Source organism: Pogona vitticeps, chromosome 9, assembly GCF_051106095.1.
Source record: "Pogona vitticeps strain Pit_001003342236 chromosome 9, PviZW2.1, whole genome shotgun sequence".
Classification (NCBI taxonomy): Eukaryota; Metazoa; Chordata; class Lepidosauria; order Squamata; family Agamidae; genus Pogona; species Pogona vitticeps.
The window spans coordinates 1,709,195-1,724,178 of NC_135791.1; the positions used below are offsets into that span (position 1 = coordinate 1,709,195).

Genomic DNA, 14,984 nt, shown 5'->3' on the forward strand with positions numbered 1-14,984 from the left:
AGAAGTGGTTCCCCTTTTTCTTTTTTTCCTCCTTTTTTTTGTGTGGGGGGGCATTTGCAAACGGAGCTCCCTCCCTGGGCTTTTGCTCCGATCCAGCTGGGTTGTGCTTCTGGTCTCTCCCCATCTCGTAGGCAGGCGGCTCCGTCTGTCGGGCTTCTGGCCGCGCGCCCTTCTCCCTTTCTCCCTTTCCTCTGCCCTTAAAACTGCAAAAAGGAGCCCCAGATCTTGTGGGGGGGGGCGGAATTAAGAATAGAGGCGGATCCCATTACTGTGTTTTTTTTTTTACCACCACCCCCCTTCGCCTTTTGGAGGTAAATGGAAATCCGGTGCCAAGAAAAACGCAGACAAGGAAAGGCAGACACGAACTCTTTATGCCTAATTTCTTTCTTTCCCCATATATCGGGCTCGCGCGCGCAGACTCCCTAATTATTGCCCTGCATAATTAACATTGCAGTCCTATTCTATATTTGCATGGGAGGAAGCCCCACTGAATTCTGTTAAGATTTGCTTCCCCAGTTAAATAGCTGCAGGGTCGGATTCGACCAGCGTTGTTAAGGCAAATATTTAATTTTTGATTCAATTTATTTAATTAATTACACTTATTTAATTCATTTAAATTAATTAGTTACATGTGTTTGATGACGGAATGCATGAATGAAGAAGCAACCTGATGACTCAGCCTGCTTTAAGATCTTTGCATAAATCAGCACATGTTTATTTATGGTAAATTTATGGAAATTAGCGCGTGCTGATCTCCCATTGGCTCCCGGGGCTGACACACCCTCGCCCGCCTCGGGTTCCTTCAAAGGAAGAGGGGAAAGCCTGAGAGCGCTTCGCACACATTATTTTGGGCCTCGGCGGCTGCCATAGGCCAACCGAAGTTGCGGGAGGAGAACATAGAGACCACAAGAAGGTGGAAGGCACCGCGCCACCTTCAACTTCCGGTTTCCTTTCGAACGCCTCGCGCGTGAGAGATAGACGGGAAATACTGTATATAAACGCTGAAAGCACCCCCTTGAACGAAACAGTCCTTTTTTATTTCCACCACCAGGTGCAACAACGTGGAGACCTCAGTTTCTTTAAAGCAGCCGCCACGAACGTTGCCGGAAGGAATCCGGAAGTGTTTCTATGGTTACAGCCGCACGGTGGCCCCGCCCTTTCAGAGGAAGCCTCCGGAAATGGCTGCGGCCTCTTCGAGGGGGCGGGGCTCCTGCTGGGTGTCAAAGGTCAGTAAATATTGGTGACGTCAGGCGGCCAAGATGGCGGAGGGGTGAGCCTAGCTCTCGGCGCCGGGGGAGCGGCGGGGGCGCCCCTGCGGGGATGGAGGGAGTGGTTGGGGGGGCAGGAGGGGGGGAGGGAACGCGACGCCCCCCCCTGACGGGCAGGGGCGGGAGGGGGGCAGATCCTGGGCCGTCGCCTTCTGGGGCGGGGAGGGCTTAGGCAGGCAGACAAGGGTGCCTCTGGGCCTGTCAAGAGTGCCTTTCTCTTGCAGGAGCCCCCCCCCCCAAATGGAACGCTGTTTCCTCGGGCCTGGGTCCCCCTCCCCGGGCTGCCCGGGCTGTGTGGGCAGGGGAGGCAGGAGGGCGGGGTGGGGAGGGGGGGCGACGACGACGACGAGAGGGGAGGGAGGCTGGGGTCGCGTGAGGGAGCCGGAGGAGGAGGAGGAGCGCGAAGGACTGAAGGAGCTGAGGAGATCCCGCCTTTTGGGACCCAGGATTTAGTAGAGCTTCATCAGCCCCAGGAAAAGGTTTCTATTGGCAGGGGAGGTGGGGTGGAATGGGAGTGGAGGGGGGGCTTCCTTTAGGGTTTGGGGGGGACAACGAGAGGGGCAAGGCTGGGTTTCCCGGGGGGGGGGGGGAACACACGCTTAAGTGAAAGGGAAGGTGGAGTGTTTGGAACCCAAGCTCTGGCAGAGAGCTCCCTTGAGTAACGTGGAGTCGCTTTCCTTGGGCAAAGGAGTGGCTTTTGGCCTCTGCTTTCACAGATCGCCCCGGAAGGATGATTTCAGGCTCTCTAGAGGCAGCTTGTTGGAGGTCTCGGCCATCTGCGTGGAGGGTCCTCTTCCCAGCCGTGTTAAGCCATCGGAAGGGGATGAGGGAAAAGAGGGTGCCGGTGGAGGGGAAGCTTGTCTTGCACCCGTGCCCTGAGAAGGCGCGTGATTAGGGCGAGTGGGAAGTAGGTTCAGACTCTTTGAGAGTCTCCACCTAAGTCTGGATAGGTCTGTCCTCACAATAAATGGCTCTGGTTCATGGAGGTGCTTTGCAATTCTTGTCTCCTTTGTTAAGCGATCTGTCCATCAGCTCCATTTAGGGGCCAGTTTCGCAGACGGGGTGAGATGCAGACCCAGACATAGTAGTTTGCGATCCAGTGAGTTAGTGGTGAAGGAAAGATTTGGATCCCAGTTTCCCGAGTCAAATTCTGAGCCTTTACGAAGAATCTGTAGGATGCTGGAAATGGTTACTGAATTATAATGGCTTGCTTGAGATGAGACGATTTCTTACACTTTGTGAAAAGGAAGATTCTGGAGAAGCTTTGATTTAAGAAATGCTGTGTGTTTTTGAGTTGGGGTGGTGGTGGAGATCTGGTAAACCCACATTTTTCTGCTGTCATCCAGGCTGAATTAGATGACCTAAATATGGAGCACAGAGTCTCTAATTGTCTCACATGCCTTTCAGCAGCGTGTTATTAACAGCATGACTGGTTCTTTTGTTTGTGCCTTTCATTTTTGACAGATACTGAAGGAGCCTTCAACGTGGTAGTTTATGTACTTTTGATGTCAATGAGAATCTGTACAAGTTCGCTGTATTCATGTTTTGAAATGCTGACGAAATCCGACATTAATTCTAGAGGAGAACCGGGGAAGTCAGCGGGGCTTAGTTTAATTATGACTAATAGGTCCCATTCCTTTAAGTGCATCTGCTTGAGGAAGCACTAGTGTTAGATTTTGCCCCTAGCTTTGTAATACGCAATTGTGGTGTTGATGTTTGTTTATGCGTCATCCTATAGATTTCTATTACTGGCCATTGTACGTCTAAAGATGACTTGTTAGAACTAAGTCCATTGAGTTTAGCAGGATTTATTGCCTACTTGAACCTTCAGCAGATTGGCACACTATCACAGCTAAGAAGCTTAGATTGTTGTTGATGGCTTCCCAAATGCAATCCCAGTCACTACACTCCAGGTTATGCTTATTGGTATAGTTTCTTGTTTCATCTGTTTGTGGGAGGGAGTGGGAGAGGGGCAGAAGAGGGGAGGGAAACACATAGCAGTAATGGCAGCAATAAAGGAAAGGCCTGTTCAGACCTGTCCTGTAGTAGTGCTTGGAAATATCAAGCCAAATCTGTTACTGCAGTGCAAGGATGTAAATAATTTTACATGTGGCAGAGGGACATAAGTGGAAGACCCAAACGTACTTTGATTCCAAGGTCTTCCTGTGTTTGCCATTGAAGGGTGCGTTGGAACACACAATTGAAAGCAGCAAATATGTCTATTGTTATACAGGACTTGTCACAATACCTGCCTGTTTCGAATGCAGCTCCTTGCCTTGACTTTATGATGTAAAATTCCCACTTTCAGCTTCATATGTTTGTTCTGTAACAGGGAAGATGGAGGCTGGTGGAGGAGCTGGCTACAGCAAAGCCTGCAAACGGTCAAAGAGAAGGTGGGTTGATTTGCTTCTTAACCAACTGTGAGCTAGAGAGAAGACACTTTAAAAAGGGCACAACTTAATAATAGCAAGCCACATGGGCTTCTCGTCAGCATGAACAAGCCACTTCCAAAGGAGCGTTTTCATCTGGAAGCTTCTTTTTGGGGCGACTGTTGCCTATTCTTCTAAAAGGTGCTGAAGGCATTGCATTTGAACTTCTGTAAAACCAGTAGCTGGGTAGGCCAGAGACTGGTCTTTCTGTCTCTGCGTTGACAGCAGGTTGAGGCAGGTGCTTCTACATTCTTGAAAACCGGTTGGCTGGCAAGGAAGGTCTCCTCATGCTCTCCTCCCTTCTCTCCCTATGCCTCCTCCGCCTCTTTTTCCCTCAGGATTAGTTTTACAACTAGCATCCTCATGGGACAGGATATTGGATATTGGATGCCTGTCTGTACACTTCCCTTTATTATTACAATGACACAACTATTGTTATATCTGATTTAATAATACAGGAAGTAGTGTCCCATTTCAGAGACTTGTTTTATAAACAAACCTGGTAAGGTTTGTAGATTTCACCCTAGCCCCGCTGGCAGTGTAATGTTAAAGGTGCTTATTTAGAATTAGTTACATTATGTCTGGTGAGCTTTGCCCCTTATAAATATTTTAGACTGTAGTCACAACCCTGTTAGTCATGAAGTCTTACTGGTTTAATACACTTAACCTGCCCATACTGATGACAAGGCTGCACCCTATTTGTGTATATCTCTGGTAATAAATAAGGTGGGTTTCCCAAAGAACCAGTGTTACAAGTAAATTAGAAATAGTTAATACTGTAGTTAATACTAACCGTTTTCATTAAAAGAGGCTTGCCTTCATCAAGCATGACGGAAGGGGGTGGTTCTGGCTTCCCTCTTGCCCACACCTTTCACTTTGAAATTTTGAAATGGAAAGGCAGAACTTTTGATGGAAATGGACGTACAGCAATAAAATAAAAACAAAAAAAAAGTCATTGCAGCAAGTGAGCGCTCCCTGTTTTGGTGCCTTGCCTTGTAGGAGCACTTTCCTTCAAACAGGAATTGAGAGGAAGATGGTGGTCTTTCTAGCAAGCTGAAATTGACGCTCAGAAAACTGTTTTGATGGGAGGGGAGCAGATAAGGTTTTGAGGAGTGAGGGTCTGGGTTTCCTCTCTCTCTGTGATTGAAACCTTCCTAATTACCTGAACAGGGTTTGTGTCATTCCCATGTTGTAGCTATATACGTTAGGTCTGTTGTTGGTGCCAGAACTGCCATTTTATTGCATTGTGTTGCCGTATTTGCTGTTGATGTTACCTGCCTTCAGAAAGATTCTGACTTAAGGCCACCCCACTGGATTTTTTAAGGGATGTGAGGGATACATCTGTGAAGATTTTCAGTCATCCCAGTGAGGTTATCTGGAGGTTGACTCATGGCAACTGGGCTTCTTTCTTGTTAGGTTGAAACGTTTCACTCCTCATCCGAGTAGCTTTTTTACTCTGTTGGATAGGAGTGGGATGTTCAAGGAGTGGTTTACTGCTGCCACCCATATGCGCTTCCATGGCTGAGAGGGGAATTAAGCTAGACTGACATCATGTCCACTGCACCACCATTGCTCTGACATTACCATATGCACGAAACAATATTCTTGAAGACCAGGATGTTGTTGGTAGTGCAGGCTCATGTGCAGCCAAAGCCCCATTTTCAAATCTTCACCAGTAAGCATGGAGCTCTTTGCCCGTGATCCACTCCTTCTGGTGTGTCTTTTTGGTGGCCACACCCTTGGATAAGTGAGAGGCTTCTGCCTCCGAGGCTGCCTGGTCTCCCACCCCCAATTCCCCCCCATTCCTAACCGATGTGTCTGAGGTTACTCCACAGTCCCAACTGACTGTATTCTTGTGCCACTTTGCTGCAGTCCACTGAGGCCTTGGAGTTCATGAAGCGCGACCTGACAGAGTTCACCCAGGTGGTCCAGCATGACACTGCCTGCACCATCGCGGCCACAGCCAGCGTGGTCAAGGAGAAGTTAGCTGTGAGTGCCCCTCAAGAGCAACATGGTGGGGGCGGGGGGGGAGCGTAGCTGGCGGGTTTTGATTCATTTTTTACCATAATGCTCCCTCCCAGTACATTTTAATTCTCTACTACTTTTATGCATTTAAGCCCACATCATGCTAGATTTTGTAGGATGGGTATCTCTAGTTCTGTTGCCTGAGGTTTCTACTGACTCCTTTCTTTAAAATATGTTTGGGAAGACGGAAGGTTCTTCGGGAGCAACGGAGAAAGTGAGGAAGGGACTCTCCAACTTCCTGGGCGTCATTTCAGACACGTTTGCACCTTCGCCAGATAAGACCATCGATTGTGATGTCATCACACTGATGGCCACCCCATCTGGCACAACAGAGCTGTATGACAGTGCCAAGGTGATTTTTCAGGTGTCCCTTCTTTCCCCTGCCCCAAAAGGTTGCCTCCGTTTTGAACATGCCTGCCTCATCCATTCCCCCCCCCTTGCCTCTTTCCTTCCAGGCCCGCCTCTACAGCCTTCAGTCTGATCCCGCCACCTACTGCAATGAACCTGACGGTACGTTAAAGGCTAGTTGGGGGTCGGGTCAGAAACCTGGGGCAGGGGAAGATTATGGAACGAGGGCTTTCTGGAAAGGAACCAGTCAGGGCTGCAGCGCATTGCCAAGTAAAACCTTGTGTGTATTCGCGAAGGCTTTCATGGCCAGGGTCTGATGTTTCTTGTGAGTTTTTCGAGCTCTTTGGCAGTTCTGAAGGTTGTCCTTCCTGACGTTTCGCCAGTCTCTGTGGCCGGCGTCTTCAGAGGACCGGAGTAGGAACCAGCGCCCTTTGAATGCCCTTCTCATTCATGTCATCGCAGTGTGGTTCGCCCATCCTGTTCTGGGGGTGGAGAGTCACAAAAACAGCCGTCACTTCAGACGAGGAGAGGCTAAAGCACACGAGTCTTTTTATGTTAACGAATACTACGACAAACTGGGATACCAAGACAGTTAATAAACGCTTGAAGTAGAGAGGAAGACCATTGGCTGTTGCTCTTTCTGTAGCCAAACCAGGATAGCCAAGTTTGGTTTGGGGGGGGGGGGCGCGATGAGGCAGACAGAATGGATGTCCACTGAATGGGTTGGAGCCCTGACATGAATCTTGGGAAATAATAGGTTTTAAAAACCCGCTGCATGATACGTGGCTGGAGTTGTACTGAGGATTATGTGGGCAGAGGGGGGTCATGTCCTGGAGCATATTGGAGGAAAGGTCAATGAAAAATGTAAACAGTAACACATTCCCTTGTGTTCTGACCACCCTTGCTGGCTGTTCGTACGTTGCTTGCAGTGACGTGGCTTTATTATTTGTCCTTCCCCCCCAAAAAAAAAACCCCACTGCCTGCCTGCAGGACCCCCTGAACTCTTTGAGGCCTGGCTGTCGCACTTCAGCCTGGAAGAGAAGAAAGGGGAGATCTCAGACCTGCTCGTGAACAGCCCTTCCGTTCGCGCCCTCTACTCCAAGATGGTAAGGCGATGCCGTGTGGCTTCCTCCCCCCGCCCCCGCGAGCCAGGTCCTCCCCACGGGCCACCTTTGTCCTGTCCTCCTCGAGGTGCTGCTGGCTTCTCTTTTAAAAAAGGAAGGTCAGGACCACTCCCTCGGGGTCCCGATTGGGAATGCCACGAAAACCCTGTTAAATGTTTCTACAGGGAAGGGATCGGACCTGCCTTTTCGACTGAAAAGGGGTTGAGCTAAGTAGTCCTTGTTGCAGGACAGCAGCTCCCACTAGCAGTAGCCGACATGGTTGGTGATCAAGGATGCTGCGAGTCGCGGTGCAGCAGCATCTGCGGGGGGGGGCACCCTGGTTTGAATGGCTGCTGCTCTCAAGAGTGATTTCCCCACAGCTGTTTTCCCCAGGTCGTTGTTAAGGTGCAGTCCCTCTCACACAAGGGGGGTGTGTGTGTGTGTGTGTGTGTGTGTGTGTGTGTGAGAGAGAGAGAGAGAGAGAGAGAGAGAGAGCTAGACCCTCTCTTTATGTGACAAAGCTCAGCATCAAGGATGACAACCCGTTTTCAGAGCAGAATTGACTCAGAGCAACCCCGAGGGCATGGTCATGGTTCAGAGGGGGTTAGTATCCAGAATGCCAGTGCCTTCTAGTTTAAAGCTCTTGCAATCAGCAACGAAGCCTTAGCAGAGACATGTCAGACTTTTAGGGGGGAAAAAAGCCATACAAAACTTTGGAAAGAACCAAAGAATAGTGTCCTGGGAAGGGCAACGTGGCTATCTGAGGAACCCAGCAGGTCCAGATTTGTTCCCAGAGCCCCAGGTTTTCCCACCCTTTGCTCTACCTGTAGAGAGGGCAGCCTGTGGGCATGGCTGGTGCTTTTTTATAAGGAGGGAGTTGGGCCTGCAAGGCAGCCTTTTCACACATGGGGGGGGGGGGCGGGGGGGTGATGTTTACCTGCTGTACCTGGTTTTGCTTTAAAGCCAGCTGGGCCCTCACCACCCCCTGCTCCTCCTCACACCTCCTTCCCACGCTTCCAGGTGCCGGTGGCCGTGTCCCACTCTGAGTTCTGGCAACGCTACTTCTATAAGGTCCATCAGCTGGAGCAGGTGAGCCTCCAGGGGCGAAACAGTCCGGGTCGCTGGAGGATGCCGTCGGCATGCCACAAGGGGGTTTCAAGGAGGGTTAGGCTGTTTCTTCCCGGCACTTGATTCTTTGTCGTACCTTGAAAGAGGGACTGCCTTTGGGAAAAGATTTGTACCACCTTGCGCCTGTTTGCCTCTAGGTCTCCCCTAGAAGGTTTGCTTCGGTTCCCATGTTCCGATGGCCTTTCCACGTAGTAATTTTGAAGGGGCTTAGGAGCTGCTGTGGTTTCCAGGGTCTTCCCCTGAGATCAGCAGCTTTTCTGAACTGAATTTATGCCCACTCCTGGTTTTGCCTCACTGCGGGCCCTCTTTTCTCCCTTCCTCTGCAATCTTTGGTCATCCACGTTGGGGCCTGAGTGTTAATTTTAGGCAGAGCCATCAAAGGCTAAGGAAGGCAAACCAAACAGAGGCACTCGAGGGGCTGTAGCCGGGATGGAAGAGAAATGCCCTTCCTCCAAGCTTATAAGCCGCCTGCTTCTCATCTCTGTGGCCCCTCATCAGGTCTCTGGACAGTCGCTCTGCAGGTGTTTCTTCCCTTCCCTTTGCCATCTGGTTTTTCAGTTTCAGCAGCCAGGAAATTATTCCTCACCCAAGAGGTTACTCTGTGTCCGGGGCGAGGGGGGGCATTGTTCCGAAGCCACAAGTTCCCCTCCCCAGTTGGAGGAGGAGGAGGAGGGACTGACGGAGTGGCTCTTGCCACTTGCCCAAATCCCTTTCTTCCTCAGGAGGAGTTCCGGAGGGAGGCCTTGAAGCAGCGGGCTGAGCAAAGCGTTCACGTGGAGGAGCCAGGCTGGGAGGAAGAAGAGGGTGAGTGAAGTATTGCCGCTTTCCCCTGGAGAGGGGCAAGTCATGGCGGGCTCCGCCGGGGCCTTTTGTGTCAGGATTTCTGTGTTTGTTGAAAAGGCCACCCCTCTCTTCGACCAGCCGTGTTCAACCGTAGCTGATCAGAAGGCCAGCAGGAAGGACCAAGCAGAGAATAGACCTTCTTTGGCTGGACTTTGAGGCCAAATGTAGGAAGGTGCAGAGGCAGACGAGAAGGCAGAAAAACACAGAAATTCATATTCAGAGGAATCTAGCAATCACTTATTTTTTTTCCTATACTTTTGGAAGGGAAAATTAAGATGTTTGGGGACAGTGAGCATAGTATGATTTTTCCCCACTCTTATCAGTGGAACTCCGTTTCTCTCTCTCTCTCTCATGCAACAGAGGAATTTCTTGGGTCATCGTCCCCCCAAACCCACGTCCCCTTGCAGCCCCTCCAAGAAAGGAAGCCGGCTTCTCCCAGTTCTGCAGCCGTCGTGGCACCGACCCTGGAGGCCTCGGGGGAAAGCTGGGCCATGCTCGGTGCCACCACAGCCGAGGCCACCCCCTCCGAAAGCAGCGACAGCGTCTCCTTTGCCACCCAGATCATCACTCCTGCTGCGGTGCCCGCCACGCCCTCACAGACTGGAACCCAGCTCTCTGGGGCCGGAGATCTCTCCCAGCGGCTGCAGGAAGCCTCCGCGGAAGAGCAGGCCTCCTTGCCAAAACCCCCAGAGCCAGCCCGGCGCTCGCCGCCGGCGCCGCCGGAGGCCAAGCCTTCTCCAGAGCAGCCCAAGGCTCAAGCAGAGGCCAAGCCGGCAAGCAGGGTGGAGGCCCTGCGAGAGGACGGGGCAACCATGGACCTGCGCCTCTTTGAGCTCAACTCGGACAGCGGGAAATCCACGCCCTCCAACAACGGGAAGAAAGGTGGGTCGATCAAGAGTCATCGGATGCTCCAAAGCCTACCTCTCAGCCTGGTCTCCTAGGAGTGGGTTCCCGATATAGCAGAAACATTTTTTTTGCCCCCCTGACTGCACTTCCCAAAATATTTTAGACCAGGATGCTGCTAGCCATGCTGGGAGGGAAGTCTGTAGTCTAAAACAGTGGTTCCCCCACCTTGGGTCCCCCAGGTGTTCTTGGATTGCAACTCCCAGAAGCCTTGCAGTCCAAGGACATCTGGGTGACCCAAAGCGGGGAACCACTGGACTCTAAAAGAAGGAACTCTTGCCGCTCTTGATGTTTTCCTGTGTTCTTTCTAGTCCTTAGGATCCTGGTTGCAGACCCTTTTTTAACTCTCAGGAGCTGCTTTCCTGCCCTGCCGTGGGGGCCGGTTGGGGGCAGCCTGTATGTCTCGGTTCCTAGTGTTTCATGTCCCACAGAGGTGCAGGCGGTCCTCTTCCAAATCCCACAGCCCAATCTCTGTATTCTTCAGGAGGTGAGCCCTGCATGTTGCTTCCTCACTCTTCCAGGCTCCAGCACGGATATTAGCGAGGACTGGGAGAAGGACTTTGACCTTGACATGACTGAAGAAGAAGTCCAGCTGGTCCTGTCCAAGGTGGACATCTCAGGCGAGGTGAGCCCAAGTCCCTTCCGCCAGGGACCCTGCAGAGCCAGAGATGCCCCAGGGAAGACCTTTCTTAGGCTCCCTGGGGTGCAGCTGAATTAATTCCATGTTACTTTAAAAAGCAGCCATCCGGGTCTTGCTCGGTTGCTGTTTCTGTTGCAGCTGTTAGAAAACGGATGCTGGAAGAAGATGAGTTTCCAGCCCTGCTTGTTTTTGGGCACCAAAGCCATCCGTGACTCTTGAGTCGGGCTGGGAATGGAAAGCTGAGGGTTCCATGGACAATCCTGTCCCTATGGACGAGGGAGCCACTCTGTGGCTTTCCGAGGGGCTTCCTCCTTTGACATGGCCTGTAAGATTGCAGTCGTACGTGGCTTTTTAGGAAAGATGCATTTTCTTTTTCTGTTGCTCGCATTTTTGGGGATCCTGTGGCACTGGATTCCTCTTCTGCTGCTCTTAAAAAAAATCACACACACAGCTGTGCCATGCAGGAGCAGGTTTTAAATAAAATGCAAGGGTATTGTCCAGTTGGATTCAGCTCTTAATAATAATTTGAATATTAAAATTAATTGGCAGGTGAAATGCAGGCTGTCCGGCTGACAGCTAAAGGTTTTAATGTTGCATTGCATGCAATTCCTCGCAATGCTTGTTCTTTATTCCTTTTCTACATCTTAATTAAAACTGAGCTTTTCTCCTTGTATTCTCTCTCTCTGCCTTTTCCCGCTTGTCCTGCAGATGGAGGATGAAGAATGGGAGGACTGGGAATAGCCAAAGGGCTCGGCCCTCCCCTCCCCTCCCACGGCGCATCCTGGGTTCCTGCCTTGACGCCCCACCCCTTTCCACCGCATCCAATGTGAATTAAATCACAGAGCAACCGGTTCCTTTTCCCTGTGTACCTGGTGTTCCGGTCAGGCTCCATCTCATCTTTGCTGAAATCCTGCTGGGCACCATGGACCATGACCCAGAACTCGCACTCGGATCACGCTGGTGGCTGGTATCACAAGGGCAGGTGGGCGGGCGGGCGGGTGGGTGGAAGGAGCCATGGGGAGGGAGAAGGGCACAAATCTAGGCTCCTCTTTCGCTAGAGACCCCTTGGACCAGTTGTTCTCTGCTCTTCTCTTTCCCGATTCTCTTTTCGACTTGAGGTGGTTGTCATTTGATGGGGGGATTGAATTTGGGGGTGGGGAGGGAGTGGGTCCTGCCTTGGACTGCATCTTACAGCATACGCGGATTATCTCAAGGATGGCAGCTTGTCTTGTGTGTCTGCCACCTCCTGTTGGGTTGTTTCCTGCAACTTTGCTAGCTTCAAGGGGTTCCCAGAGCAAAGGCCCTCAGCCTGCTCCTCTGGCCTCTTGCCTTTAAGGGTGGAGAGCCCCATCCAGAGCCTGGCTTCCGGCTGTTCTTTCTGGTCCCCCACAAGGCCCCCGTATCATTGGACGGGGATCTGGTCTTGCAAGACCTCGTACGTCTCCTCCTCGGCCTTGGACCTGCCAGTACGGCCCCTTCTCTGTTCTCCAGGAGACTGAAGCAGTTTTGGAAGACAAGGTCCTTGCAGTGAATCCTTTCTGAGCCATGCCTGCGGGAGCATCTCCTGGAAAAGCTCCCTTTCAGGGAGGGAGGCGTTGTGCACCCATGGAGCTCCGCCAACCCCCTTCGGGAAATCCTCTGTAAAAAGGGGTTGGGAATACAGAGTGGGGGTGGGGGCAATTTCTCCACGACCCCTTGTATTCAGCTCCTCTCTCTGGAGGAGGCCTGATAGCATAGCATGGGTCTGCATTGAAGGATCAGTGTTTGGCAACACCTTGTGCCTCCCCTGCTCACCTTATTTTCCCTCGTGCATCTGTGAGTCACTGTCGGTAGGTGTTTTTTCCCCCCGTGCAGACGCTTCCTGACTGTGGCCGTGCTTCACTCTTCCCCACAAGCCATCTGGTTGGCTGTTCACCTCTGACGGCGCCTGCCTGTGAGGTCATGTGAGTTCCTTGCCCATGCCCCGGTTAGCTCAGTGTCTTTGCGTCTCATCTCCTCTGCCTTTTGGTCAACGCTGGGCAGTTAATCTCCCCCTTCCTCTGGCCGCCCTGCAGCTGTGTCAAAAGGAGTCTCTGAAGACTGGCCTTGGAGCAGATCGGTCCCGATTGTCATCCTCTCCAACGGGTCCAAAATGAAAATCAGCCTTCCTTGGTTGCTATCTGCCAGGAAGGTTTCCTACACGCACAGGAAAGCTGTGCAACTGTGTGGAAAGGCAGCTTCTTCTTCCCCGGGGAGGGGGCAGTGGTCAGAAGCAGGCTCCGGCCCCTCCCCGGGGGACGCAAAGGCGCTGCTGCTCGTGAGCGGAGGTCTGGTCCTGCCAGAGCCAGCAGTGGAGTTGCTGTGAGATGAGGCCACGGGTTCCTCTCATGGCCGCCCCTGCTCCCTACAGCTGCCCCCCTTTCCCTCCCCCCTTTGGAGCGCCTGCTCTCCCCACTGACTTGGCTTCTCAGAGTGCCAAAGGGTGGCTAGGGAAGGGACCTGGTAGTTCGCTAGTTCTCCTCCTCTGCCACGAGGAAGAGAAGAGGCAGGGGAACAGGGAGCAGGAGGCCGGGGCGTGAAGGAGGCTGTCCGAGGAAGCAAGACACCACGGGCCTTGGAGGGGCAGCCGCATTAATCCGTATCAGCAGGTGTCGTAGGAAACCCAAAAACAAGCCCTGTGACTCTTAACAGGTTCATTTCAGTGGGGGCTTTCGTGGGTGGCAGGCAGGCAAGCAGGGACGTACGCTAAACCATATGTCTGAGGAAATAGATTATTATTAATAAAATAATCATCACATTCCATCAAGTCAACTCTGCCTTGCCGTGACCCCTTTGCAGGGTTTTCCAGGTAGAGAGTGCTCAGAAGTGGTTTCCCCTTTTCCTTTCTTCTGGGGCATGTGTCGCATTGTGTGCAGCTTGCCCAAGGCGGCAAACCCTAGCTTTACTCACAGGGAGGACTCAAGCCCTTGTATGAATGGCCCCACTAAAACTTGGGGGGAGGTGAACACAGCAATCCACTCAAAAGGCAGATGCCTTTCAAGGAAGCAAAGTCTCCCGTTTTAAAAGCAGTTTCTTCTATCTATAGCGTGCCATCTGGGATGCCTTGCTCAGTCTGTCGGCCGCTTGCATGAGCTCGCCGCTTCTGAAGCAGGGACCAGACGGTCCTGCCTGCCTGCCGTTAAAAGAGCAGTCAGCAAGCAATTAAAAGGACTCTCTGCCCGAGGCCCTGGAGAGCAGATTCTGCCAGGGAAGAATTCACGGAATAATGGACGAGAAGGATCAGTGATGGGATCTGTTCTAAGAATGCCACTTTTCAAAACAGACACTTCAACTGGGCCAGGCCGGGTGTGGGTTAAGGTTGTGCGTTCAGCTGCCCCGCACAGTTCACAACCATGGCATAGAGCTTAGAAGATGAAGTTGGCACCAGCCTTTTTACTGACGCCACCGGATCCCTCAAGAGGCTCATCTCTGGACATCTTGTGGGGACCCACAGAGGAGCTTGGCCAGGTCACAAAGGGGCATCTCGGGCCAGGAGGACGGAGGGGACTCTGTGTGTGTTGCAATGTTGATGTTTTCCCCCATCCACCTGCAGATTAGGTCAGAGATAGGCCAGCAGAACATCTTGGTGTCGAACGGAAACAGGCCCATGCGGGCAAGGCCTCTGAACCAGGAACCTTGTGATGCCAAGTCTACTTCTGAGGGAGCTTTATATCTCAAGAGTTTACAAAATAGGGTAGCTGGGAGGAACACGCCCCCCCTTCATTTAGCTTGCTTTTAAGAGTGTGTGTGCGTGTGTGTGTGGTGAATGATGATGGGACAGAACTTGGTGGCCCAAATTCTGTTCCCAGGAAGGTGGATGCCAACGGTGGGCCTCCTGCGCAGCTAGAACCGGGAAAGCGCGTGGGGGCTCTGGTTTCATCATACTTCTCCTTAGATAATATTTCTCTACTCTTGGTTGTGCAATATTCTCTCATTTTTAAATTATACTGCATCTCCCTGGACTTTTCTAGCTGGGGGTGAACAAGTGACTCTTAACAGCTGTTAGTTTTGTAATTATGACTTTCTCCTGAACCTTTTACAGACTTGTCATTAACAGCGATTAAAGGAGTTCTATAGAAATGACCTACTCGTGTTGGCCCCTTGATTTTGTTCACCGGCCTGGACCTGTGTTGCTCTGGCGCTGTCGCCTCTTCTCGGTGCCTTCGTTTCTGAGATTCCACATCTTCGGATGGAGGGTGAAAGTAGCTGTGTTCCCAGCATTTTGGATTAGTGCGGGGCGCTCCTCTGATGGGAGTACAAGGAATCTACTTCCGGTTTT

The 14,984-nt window shown here is 51.8% G+C and overlaps 1 protein-coding gene across 5 annotated transcripts; it reads left to right on the top strand.

The window, feature by feature from the left end:
• Positions 1-1,214: 1,214 nt before the first annotated feature.
• On the top strand, positions 1,215-14,788 carry BSDC1 (BSD domain containing 1). 5 transcript variants are annotated; one of them, XM_020800653.3, is made up of 11 exons: positions 1,215-1,270; positions 3,601-3,661; positions 5,570-5,686; positions 5,907-6,074; positions 6,178-6,232; positions 7,061-7,176; positions 8,194-8,262; positions 9,024-9,105; positions 9,505-10,026; positions 10,569-10,672; positions 11,396-14,788. In XM_020800653.3, the coding sequence occupies exons 1-11, from the start codon at positions 1,260-1,262 to the stop codon at positions 11,426-11,428; spliced, it is 1,338 nt and encodes a 445-aa protein (XP_020656312.3). In that variant the 5' UTR covers positions 1,215-1,259; the 3' UTR covers positions 11,429-14,788. The 5 variants fall into 5 exon arrangements, 4 of the variants coding, with proteins under 4 accessions (XP_020656312.3, XP_020656311.3, XP_072835870.2 ...); XR_012081018.2 differs by having other exon boundaries at positions 1,231-1,270; positions 3,577-3,661; positions 10,532-10,672; XM_020800652.3 differs by having other exon boundaries at positions 1,231-1,270; positions 3,577-3,661.
• Positions 14,789-14,984: the final 196 nt, after the last annotated feature.

What these genes read in the sequence shown, in the direction of transcription:
- BSDC1 (XM_020800652.3), top strand. An exon ending in AGGTCCATCAGCTGGAGCAG is followed by an intron (nt 8,263 to 9,023) that starts GTGAGCCTCCAG and finishes TTTCTTCCTCAG; the next exon opens with GAGGAGTTCCGGAGGGAGGC. An exon ending in AGGCTGGGAGGAAGAAGAGG is followed by an intron (nt 9,106 to 9,504) that starts GTGAGTGAAGTA and finishes CTCATGCAACAG; the next exon opens with AGGAATTTCTTGGGTCATCG.